General features: G+C 37.9%; 1 protein-coding gene across 1 annotated transcript in view; it reads right to left on the bottom strand.

The window, feature by feature from the left end:
- PKIA (cAMP-dependent protein kinase inhibitor alpha) overlaps positions 1–12,313 on the bottom strand; it is a 45,832-nt gene that overhangs the window by 9,194 nt on the left and 24,325 nt on the right. The window contains exon 2 of the mRNA XM_057384339.1: positions 652–829. Within this exon, the coding sequence (XP_057240322.1) occupies positions 652–802 (151 nt within the window). The 5' untranslated portion in view covers positions 803–829. The remainder of the gene's footprint in view (positions 1–651; positions 830–12,313) is intronic.

Here is a 12,313-nt window from a genome sequence, read left to right as displayed (position 1 = left end):
TGAAATATACACCCAGCCACATTACTATTTTTATTTCATGTAATGTCCCCTGTCCCTCCTTCCAGTGAACTGAATGTGCACAACCACTTAAAAATTTTGGTAATATTAACKATTAAGGACTGCATTACTATCACCTAAATAGAAGGACAAAGTATCAGCAGAAAGGAGAAAAAGACAATTTACTCAGAAACTAAAATCCAGGTAAAACAAACAGCAATGCATTCCTATTGCTCTGTCCTTTGGTAGCTAAAAAGAAGTTAATTTCAACAACCTTTCAGCAGACACATGGATTCTCCTACAGGCTTCAAACTGGAGAGCTTCCATTAAAGGATATAATGAAGACTTGGGTCTTAATAAAAACTTCCTTATATTCTATTTTGCATAAAATTTCTCTTCATTTGGACCCTGACCCTAGGCACTCACTGCAGAATGATTTTCTCAGYGATGTGTTGTACTTGCAAATAACCACCAGTCTCATTTATGAAATTCGTGATTCTTACTGCAGGAAACCCATGTTGATTAGAAAAAAAAGTATTTTTGCTGCTGAGGGACAAAGGAATAATGTGGGCACATAAACCATGCCTCGTCTACTCATCTAGTAGTTATTATCATTTTAGTTATACATAAATATAATAAAAGCCCCACACTCACCTGTTTTGTTTATATCAAGCTCTGATAACTTTAAGGCTAGTTCACTGGAGTTCCCACCCGGAGAGGACACAAGGATGTCATGTAATGCATTTCTTCTACCTGTTCTTCCTGAAGCAATAAAGTCTGCATATGTAGATTCCACATCAGTCATTGCTAACAAATATCCACATAGCAGTACCTGGATGGGAAGCAAAAAAGAAAAACAAAAATCACCACTTAGGCGACCAGAAAAACAGATGACTATGGATTAGGAATAGAACTAGAAGGTTCYCTTTGTGGGGTAGGTTGAAGCATCTTCTTCTACAGGTTAGCCAGACTCAAAATTTGGAGAAATTAGAGATGAAACASATTAGAAATCAAAAACACTGTGTGTATTTTGTGCCATCTGTATTCAACAGTATTTTAACCAAATTCCATGCTTCATAAAGTGATAGTGAGTACTTTATAAAAGCAATGACCTCAGCAACATAATTTCTTTATAGAGTTGTCTCTGCTTTTAATATTAGCTGGGATGTAGGAGGTAGGTAGGGGGTGGAACAAAGTTCCTTTCTACAAAAAGCAGAATGTAACGAGTAAGAAAGTACAAATCGATAATGCTTTTGCATGCAGAACCCTGTGCTCACACACAGACACCATTATGTTTTGTATATTTTCTTTTCTGCCAGTATTAGTTTTGGTATTGTACATAGACCTCTTCAGGCTCAACTAATTAATTTTGGTGTGGTGGTTGCCCTAAAGCGAATGCATTACCATCATGTTCCTGAAATGATGGAGACATGCTACCAGAGCAAGCAGAATAGCTGGACTATAATGCAGATGTTTGAAAGCAGTGCTCTTCAAGCTAGGTACAAACCCAGAATTTCTTTTCATTAGAAAATAATWATTTCTTGCGCCATTATGGAATAATGTGATGATGTGCATTAATGCAAGATCTGCCAAAGATACAAGGAATACAAGATGCTATTTCAATCTTAGTAAAACAAAGATTTGTATACCTGCTGAAATACATAGATATTATACATAGATCTAAGCTAAATTAGAATTTTATTTTCTTTTTYTTAATTTATAAAATATTAAAGAGTATGRGGAGGAGCACTTTCTCTTGGTGATCACATTGCTTCTACTGTAGTTCCACGTGTATGCATCTAAGGGCTCCTGAAAAATGCTAGGCAACCATGCTTTCCTCATGTTTTATGTTTCCAAGTCATAGGGGAATTGGGGARGCTTTCTGCTAGAGGAGAACTCCAAAGAAAAGAAACACTACAGAACCACTAAACCAAAGCAGCACCCCCACAGTTGTATGCTTCCTTCATTTTTGAGCAGAATTTCTCTGGTTTTGCACACTGCAGACAACGGACATCGCCATTCAGGCAGCAACTCACAGCAGCCTACAGTGAGCAGCTTTAGCTTTTATTACTAAAGTAGCCAAAACTTCGCATTTGCATAGAGTGCACAAATCYTTTTAATCAGTTCCTGCTGCAGTGCTGGACACTGAAGCAGCTCTTGAAATCATCACAAACATTAACAGCAGCAAAGGRCCCAGCTTTCTCTCTTCAAACTAACAAAAAAAACCCCTCATTTATTATAAGCACTTTTTATTTTAAAAATAGATACAAAAAGGACAGCAGCCAATCTTTCTCCACCTTCACCTCTGAATAACTTTACAAACCCTACTCATTCCTCATCTTCATTCCACTCCTCACCTCCCCAAATTCAGCTGTATGAGGGTGTACATATGATGTGTCTGAGAAGCCAAGAAAAGGGTTCTACACCGTATTTTATTTAGTCTAAATATAACTATAYCAAGTATCATTGCAAGACTGACTGATTTGAAAAGAAGTTCACTGCTATGAAGCTTTGGTGTCCCATGCCAAACACTGAATGGCTGACAGGCTAACTTTACTTCTATGAATAACCACTATGAAACAGGAAACTGCTTAAGAAAACCAAACCAACAAAGAAACAAAAAACGCAACAAACCAACACCCCCCAAAAAAAATCAACCCACAAAACCTAATGCCACCACCTAGGGAAGGAAAAGAGGTAAGCATTGACTGAAAGGCTGCTTTACACACATGAAATAGCACAGTGCCTATGTTTAATAACAAAAGCTTTTATGAGCATGAGACCACATGCATTTCTTCCTGTGAACTGCCCTCTTATTGAAACACTGCAAGAATATTGAAGCAAATGAGAAGTCTACCATTTGTTCTTTGCCCAAGGTGCAGACACTGCAACGCCAAATATTTCAACCATGCAGTAATGCAGCATGTAACTTGCAAAGGTGAAGGGAAACAATGAGGACAATTTTTATACAAAAACAGCACAAGTTTTCAGACTTATCTGACCCATTCAGCATGCCTGAACGGCATTCACCAAAATCAGAGACTAAAAGATTTTAAGCAGAATTCGCTTTTTTTATTAGTTCATGCTTTTATTGCAACTGACTTGTGGAAAAGAAAGTGCRAACCATGAAAGTAAACAATGTACACAACATTTGTTGTAAACAAACAAGGCTTGGATTTCATATTACTGTAGGACCAGTCCAAACTCACCATAGCTATCAACCGCCTGAAGATATTAACTTAATTTTAGCATTAAAAAAYCCTCACCACAGAGTTTTTTCTTTTCTCATTTGAAAGCTGTATATGAGTGCATCAGGCCCAGAATAATCCTCTGATTAGACTATGACGGAGGTGAAACAAGCTGAAGGGCTGCAAACAAGCTGAAGACTTGCAAAATAAGTCAGGTTGTACTCCAAGAGCAATTCCCTGGATGTATAAACTGCACTCYATAGAATATGCTTCTGTAATATTATACTGCTCTTGAAACATTCCATAAAAAATGAGAACATCAGGGGAAATCTCAAGCTAATTTAGTTTTAGCTATGAGACAAGTTATAAAGCCATAGAAATATGTGCTTTTAGAGAACTTTTTTAAATGTTCATTTTCTGCATGCTCAATATGGGATTACTAACCACATTCTGATCAAAAAAGWATGTTATCAAACATACATTTATGACACTTCCAAATTTTCCTGTCTGTGTCTTYTCCTAAATATCAAATACCATTCTGTTTTGTATTGGCATTATCTTGAGACATTGCTGCATAAATATGGAACTCCACTGACATCATTCAAGAGCTCCCCTTCCAATGAATGGCTCAGTGCCCAGCAGTTTGTACTTATTCACTGAATCAGTCATTAAGGAATTAACATTCACTTCAAAAAAAAATATATTTTTCCCCTTCAATCTCTGTGGAAGGAGTGGAACTTGCTAATAAYTCTGTGAAATATGATTTGAATTTCCTAAATAATTGCATTAACAGGTATCCCTGCATTAATGATTGTGGTCACAGTCCTCCCTCTATGAATTTAGTTTTTGTCAAAAGTTGCAGAACCAGTACTCTGCTATGTGGTATTAAACTGAAACAAGAGGGCTGCAAACCTCACTGCTTCCGCCAGCTGAACCACCAAACTGAAGAAAGCAGCTCTGAGAAAAAAGATTAATGAAAGTGGCTGTTGCAAGATTGGATCCCTTGGTAACTGGTAAGATACTATCCCATCAGAAATCTCCCCCAGCTGTKCTTTACCTTTCCTCTCACATAGAGTCACTATGCCTGATAATGGGTTAGAGTTTGCATCACAGCCCAGGGGATTTTCATACATCTTTCTTTTCCTCATATTCTTAGTTTCATAAACTTCTAGAAATGCGGGTATCTGAGACTTCTGTCTCTTTCCCTTCCCTTACAAAAAGTTGTGCTGAAAATTATTGGTAAGTACTTRAAGAATTACAAAGGATGAGAATGGTAGGCACAATTGTTACCTTGGATTTTACCGTGTATCCAGGCCTGCCTGTATTGTTAATGAATATCCCATATTACACACAGGGTAGACTAAGCATCCAAGAAATGCAGAATAAGAAAAGAAAGATGCTAAGGACAGGTTCAACGAGGCCAAGTGCTGGGTGCTGAATTTGCATCAGAACAACCCCATGCAATGCTAGAGGCTTTGGGGGAAAAGTGGCTGGAAAGGTGCTCGGTAAATAGGAGCTGCTGAACATGAGCCAGCTGCGCCCAGGTAGCCAAGAACRGCAGCCTGGCTTGGATCAGCAATAGTGTGGTCAGCAGAACCAGGACAGTAACTGTCCCCTCAGCACTGGTGAGGCTGCACCCAAATCCTGTGTTCAACCCTGGACCCCTCATGACAAGGACACTGAAGTGCTGGAGCTTGTCCAGAGAAGGGCAACAGAGGTGGGGAAGGGTCTGGAGCACAAGTCCTGTGAGGAGCATCTGAGGGAGCTGGGGCTGTTTAACCTGGAGAAAAGGAGGCTCAGGGGAGACCTTATCACTCTAAACTACCTAAAAGGAAGTTGTAGCCAGGAGGGGGTCAGTCTCTTCTCCTAAGTAACAAGTGACATGATGAGAGGAAATGGTCTCAACTTGCACCAGGGGCAGCTTAGACTGGATATTAGGAATACTTTCTTCACGAAGGGGTCAATCACCATCCCTGTAAATGTTCAAAGGGTGTGTAGATGTGGAACTTAGGGCCATGGTTTAGYGGTGAACATGGTGATGGYTTGGTTAATGGTTGGGYTTGATGATCTTAGAGGTCTTTTCCACCCTTAATGATTCTATGATGAGAATAGTATAATTTAACAGGTACAGAAAGAATCAGTACTTGTGTTTTCAGAAATTTACCAGAATACTCCTTTAGCTCCACACTCCAATTTATGTTCAATTTTCCATTTCCATGCTATATATAGCAAATATTATCCCACAACTTTCTGATAACTGTCAAATGGCTATAATTTAAAAAAAACCCAAAAAAGTTACTGATGAGTTMAAAAATGTAATCCAAATTTGACTGTTCCACAAACATTCCATGAAACCCAGTATTACCCAGTGCCACCGTTCTCAAGGRCTTGGGAGGGAAAATACAAAACTTATGTGGCATACCAGCACAAATTAAAAATCAGTGTCTCTACTGCTTACAGGCTACAGGTACCTAGGRTTGTCGAATTTAGTCTGTTTAGGGGACTAGCTACCTAAAAGAAGCCCAAGTGAATTTAAAGTACCTCTGCTAACTGGGATTCATGAYTATTTTAAAAGGAAGACAGAACAAGAGCAGGCACTTGACATACATATGCTCGTCTATGGAATTTGGCACATGCTGCTGGYGAGCACCAGGGAGCTGCCATTTTCTTGGCAAACCTGCAGTGTAAGGCTGAGAGGTACAATCCTTCAGCGCACACTCCCGCTCTTTCTCCATCCATGTTTAATGGCAGCATCAAGTAAGAGATTTTCAAATAAGACTCTCCCAGGCTTTGGCTGCTAAATGTTGTATCACGATCAGCACATTATTTAAATGTAATTATCTATATTCAGCTTTCACAAGGGAACAAAAAAAAAAAAAAAAGAAAAAGAAAAAGAGAATTTGTCATTTAATAGGATGTCTGATTTAGAGAAGGTGTATAATTATGCTTTTAAAATAAATTTTGGTTCCAAATCTAGCCCTAACTTAGAGACAGGGCTACAGGGCTCTTTCCAGTGAGGATATGGATCTATACCACAGCAACCGATACCTAGATTTCTACCTTATGCATGGTCTTCTATGTTGAAAGCAAAAACAGAGGAACAATTTAATAATAGCATTTTTCTTCCATAGAGATTGTATCTATTGTGTTATACAATAGTGCGCTTTTGCACAGACGAACAGGAAAACAGTATTAACTCTTGAAAGCAAATTAAAGAAAATATTAATAAAAATGCAAGCTACCAAGCTGGGCAGTATTTTAATCTGCACTTTACAAACCCCTCCTTAGCTTTTTCTGTCTGATATTTCTGAAGTGACCTTCTCGTAAAATAGTAATGCAGAACAGGTCAGTTATGTTTGACAATTAGCGTACTTTTAGGGTGCATATTCTATASGTAGCAATCCTAGCACTACTAAGATCTTAACAGAAATTAGTGGGCAATTTAACTGATTAAACCATGAAATGGAACAAAGAAAATTACTACCTGAGATTTTTATCAGAAAAAAAATTAAACTTGTTTAAATCGCATTAAAAAAAAGCACTATGAAGTCAGATATCCTTCAGCTCACAACCTATACAAAGAGATCATTCACAAAGGCATTTAACAGGTTTTCCTTCTATGTTATCTAAGTTGCAGTTTACCAAAACAGATCTACAAAACTAAAARCCAAATAATTACAATTCTTAACCATGTCCTTGCTCAGGCAATTTCATTATGCTCAGGACCATAAAAATTTGGTCTCTCATCTACCACTAACGTGAGTTCACAAATTTAGTTTTAGCTTTCACTGTTCCATAAAACTAGGCAGTGAAATAACAGCAGCAAATAAAAAGGCAAACTTTACCAATGAAGCAATATTACAGAGAGATTGGTTCTTTAGAAAGATACAGTGCAGATGATTATTGATGGTTTGAGGAGTAATTATAAATAACAATAAATGTTTAGATATTTTGAAATCAGCACCATAGGGAAGAAACTAATCACAACACTTAAATATCCACATGGTGACACTATGTTAGGGAGCAAAAGAGGATGACCTAGAATCCACCATTACAGTTCATTGCCTAATCTAAAGAGAATACTGAATGGAAAGCAACRTGATTGAGAGAAAAGGCATTCACTCCTATGTGACTTTCTACTTGCAGTTTGTGAATGAACCTCTTGGCTTGTGAAAGGAAGGAGAGAGTTAAAGCAATACTTTTCAGGATGCTCTGAGACTCTCTATGAACAACTAAATCCATCACAAGCACCTCAATACCACAAGATAAATAAGGGCCTCATGCCAAATGAAAGCACTTTAGCTCCTCATGTGACATTCACCTGGCAGCCCTGCTGAGCATCCTCAAGTCTATCTGAGCTGGAAGGAGGTCCATGTTTTGAGGTTCTGGGAGGATGAGGCCACCACCTTAGAATGGTGTAGCATKCTGAACCAAGGAGCACAGGTCTAACACTACACTGAACAAACACAGTGTTTGTTCAAAAGGACTGATTTCAGCCTTTGGAGAAGGCCTCTTTATTGGGGTCCTTCTTTATATGGCAATCCAGAAACATTCCTTACAGAACAGTGAGATGAAATATGCCCATGAACACTATGACACAAAGCCACCCCTCAACAGCAAAAAYGGGCTTTTCCTCAGCTGCTGGGTTACTGGAAAAGACCAGTCTACTGAGAAMTCATAACTGTCTGGCAGCTTGCAAATGCTGCGTGAAGAAAAGACAAGACTTGCTGCAGAAACGTGAAGTTGATGTCTGCTTAGCATCAGGATGTTTTGTAGAGAGGATGGGGATTTGGGGGGAGGGAAATTTGTGTGGGCTTTGCTCATAAAGCTYTGTATCTTCCTAACCTTGCCTTTAATTCAGGATTCATGCTATAATCAAGTTTATTCTGTCAGTAGTGGCAGCATCACAGCCAGTGATTTAAAGGTATTGATCAACACAGGTCTCATTAGCTGAGACTCTGTTCCTTAGAGACTTTGATATATGCACTGTAGTGACTATTTTTGTAACAGCCATGTCTCCTTTAGTCACTGCTATATACAACAGACTGCATAAGGYTTTAGGGGAGGAAAAATCACAAAACCCTGAACAGTCATGATCAGTAACCTGCAAATATTTTGGGCCAAACTTCTGTGAGTCACTGTTTTCCTTACAGACAACTTTCCACTAAAAAAAAATACAGGTTTAGCAAACTTTAAAGTGAAGGGTTTTTTATTACACAGATTTCCAATTTTTGGCAGAAGTCTAATGCTATGGAAGGGGCTAAGAATGAGATCTGTTAGATTGCATGTGTTCAGCCTTGAGAAAAGAAGTTTTTAGGGGAGACCATATCACCATCTTTTAGTATCTAAAGGGTGATTAGAAAGAACATGGAGATTCCCTTTATACAAGGAGTCAMATGAGAGGTGATGAGTACAATTTACTGGAGAGATTCCAACTGGACACAAGAGGAACATTATTCACCACAAGAATACCGATCCATTGGAATAATCTCTCCAGGGGAAGTGGTGGATTTCCCAGTATTGGACACTTACAAGATTCAGTTGAACAGGGTGCTGGGCCATCTTGTCTAGAGATGTTTTTGCCAAGAGATGTTGGACTAGATGATCTCTGAAGTCTCCTTCCAACATGGTATACTATGATTTTATGAATSCTACTCTAGACGACCTAAAAGAAGTCTGGTGTATTGAACTTTCTAATTYAGCATCCATAAAATGCTTATCCATGTAAGATCTATTTTCCCCACTATTTTTTACCTTGCAGTTATACATCTTGCTAGATACTACTTTACTAGTACTATGGCTTTTGAGGTCAAAATAAAAAGCCCAAAAAAATCCCCARCAAATCCCCAAAAGAAAAAGCATTCATTCTCATTGAAAAAAAAACCAAACAAATAAAAAAAATCCAACAAACAAACAAGAAGTGGCACACAGACTGTATGAAGTACATTGTGGTGCACTTTTCCATTTAAATGGGAATCACCTGTACTTTCCAAAAAATAGTTCCATGGTGCAAGGCAGCCTCCGTTTCTTTCTAAGGGCTCAAACACTCAGCTGAACTATAGATTTGAATGGCTAAACATTCCTAAGTAATTAATTATAGTTGTTGCAATTCCTACCAGCAAACTGTGAAACTAACATGAAGATTCATGCTCTTTGTTACAAGCCAAGTAATAGAGACCATCTCTTCTATATTAACATATGCCAAATCTGATAAAATACACAGCTTTGTCATGCAAAGGGTAAGAGCTTGGTCTTCACTGTTTTAAAATGTCAGTAAAGRTAATGGTTAGCAAGAAGATATTAGCTAGCATGGCCAGGACTTATCTATGCATTTGCTGGGCTAGGGAAATTACAGCATTATAAAAATACAATATGGATGTGAAGAATCAGATTTCAGATGGGGAGGTACCATCCATAAAGGATAMTCTGTCTGCAGAACAAGACCAGAAAGGAAGAAAAAAGCATATGGAGATAGGGAGGAAGCAGCAATTGCCTTAGTAATTCAAGAGTTCAGTAAGAGAGACCAGTTTACAGCCAAAAAGGAAGACCTCCTTTTTGGTGGACTCTTCCAGCTGCTCTACCAAGAAGTTCCCAGTGGGCTAACACAGCTCAAGRACTTCACACAGGGTCACTGATCTGTACACAGGGCTTGGCTCCCCCGTTGCAATGGGTTGCTCCCATTGCCAAATTATCTAAAGTGTGCATTTTGTGATGTTCTGCATTCTGTCAATTTGACTGATATGTTTACAGCACCTACCCCAGCCGTCTGCAGGTAACAAAAGCCTTTGAAAGGGAAAGCATGCAGTTAGAACAGCAAAAAGAAAATGTGTAGATAACAGTATCRTGACAGCATTTATAATCTAGAATTTTTAACAGGAGGATGGCACCAGCATTTTCATAAGGTTTCTTCCAGACCTATTTGCTAGGATACTTCAGTGTTTCAGTACAATGTGCAGTCTGGCTACCAGATATTCAAGATATCTAAATGCTCAGTTTAGCTGTCCTTAAACTCTYCCTTATTATGAAAACAAACAACTGGCTCTGCTCTGAAGTACTTTCCTCAAATWTTCAGGACAATCTAAGCTACTAAAGAGAAGTAACATTTGTTACATTACGTATCTTTTCAGCAGTTTCTGGTGAAGTGAAGCTCAACTGTTGGCATGTGATTACCTTCTAAAATCATGCAGTCATGACTCATCATGAAAGTATGTATTGCAGCATCCAGAAGAGCTTGAGCTTATTACTGTATTTTTCTTGGGARGTGGCAAACACTGTACTGAAAGGAAAGGATTTGCCTTTTTTTGATAGCAAGATCAACCACAACCATGTATTTCCAAGTATTAAATATTGGTTCCTATCTGCTTTTAATAAAATCAGCTATCTCACACAAAAAAAAAGACTGCTATAGTATGCTTCTGTTAAGATCTCACATTTCACGTGCAAGCTTGGAGTTTCCAAAAATACACCCAGTGACATCACATTTTTCCGTATTTGCAAAGAGAAATACCACTGGGCTAGCCTGGARGTCTGTGAACATGAGACTCGTAAAGCATATTTTCAATACCTGGCACAGAAAAAAAAGGGATGGAAAAGGCAATTTATAAAATGCTGATTAATGTATTGTGGAACAAAGACGTTCACATTCCTGGTTTATCTGGTTGGGTTTTTGGTTTGTTAATAACAAATTGCCTTTCCCATCCTTCTTTTTTTTTCTGTGGCAGGCATTTGAAACCTACTTTACATTTGAATTAGTTTTCTCAGCCATTAGACATTCTGCCTTTCTTTTAATTACTATCTAGAAGCTACCAAAAAAAAAGCATACAATTGGGCTAACAGCATTTCAGTTGTTTTAACTTAAAAGCAGTTCAATTTATTATACCTCACAAAACCGATTCACATTTTATATTGTAGATAATTTCACTTTGGTTTCTCCTATTCTCAGCCTTAAATTTTTCACGGTTTCCATCATTTTTGCATTCTGTTCCCATGTGTACACTGACTACTTTAGAGACTAAGGGCTGCCTGGCTCTGTTGCTATGCAACAGCATAGCCTACTTAGGGCTTCCTGAAATAATTGTCTCAAATGTGCTTTTTTTAGACTTGTTTCCAGCAGGAATACTTTACAGATTCTTCATAATGGACCACTGATATTAYCACAATGTTAGATAGTGGTGACCTGGGAAGTATTGGTAGCTACCTAAGATTTAAAAAAACAGTATTACTGCTTGCAAAATTCCAGAAATACCTGCTACATTTTCACAGGGAGGTAAATATCACAAATATTCCTATATTTTGCCAGATGTTATTCYTCTGTATGAGAGCTATACATTTATCGGAAGAAAAAATATTCTTAATTGCTTTTTGTTTCACTCTATTTCATTCAAGGGAAAAATTTCTCAATTTARAGTATGTCATCACTCAGGAAAAACRAATCCTCTTTATATTATAKTAAGTCTATTACACATWTATAAAATTATAAATTCAAYRGAATGAACATATATGCAAATATTCTGTATTGCAATTCATTATCAAATAAGTTGATTTTAGAATTCTTTAGGACAAGGTTCCAAATTTTAAAAATCACACTACAGATGCCACAAACTGGATCTGTATTTGCTYTTTGAGGTATCTTCAGGCAGCCTCTGAGAAACTGTCCTGTGAAACCGTCAATCTTTCYAGCCTTCAACAGCATTTTTCTTGTAACAACCTTCTAGCGTTGCTGCTTCAAGAGTGGAACAATATTTTTTGTTTTTCTTATAGCTGGCAAAATTCTTAAGTTAATTAATTAATTAACTTAAGGAATCTTAAGTTAATTAAACTCTGTAAAAATACATAGAGCAATATAACACAAGTCTCTTAATAAAGCATGAATTAATTCCAGAGGGCCACACACCTTACAACACATCAGGCTGAGGGATCAAAGGAAGGAGGTCTAACAGTAMCGGATATTTTAATGAAAGGAAATAWTTTACCTCTTATTCTTTTCTCTCTCTCGTTCACCTTAGCATGTTCAGCAGCAGTTGCCTCTACAGGGAGCAGTGTGTCCGTCCAGAATTGAGGTAAAGAGAACGATGTTTGTCAGAGCCAGAGAAAATAAGAGCAAGGTTTAAATTAAGGTCCCTGCAGAG

This window comes from Malurus melanocephalus, unplaced genomic scaffold (assembly GCF_030028575.1).
Source record: "Malurus melanocephalus ecotype Western Australia unplaced genomic scaffold, MMel_1.1 scaffold_701, whole genome shotgun sequence".
Taxonomy (NCBI): Eukaryota; Metazoa; Chordata; class Aves; order Passeriformes; family Maluridae; genus Malurus; species Malurus melanocephalus.
Note: the sequence above shows the minus strand (reverse complement) of the source record. Positions and strands in the feature narration are given on the sequence as shown.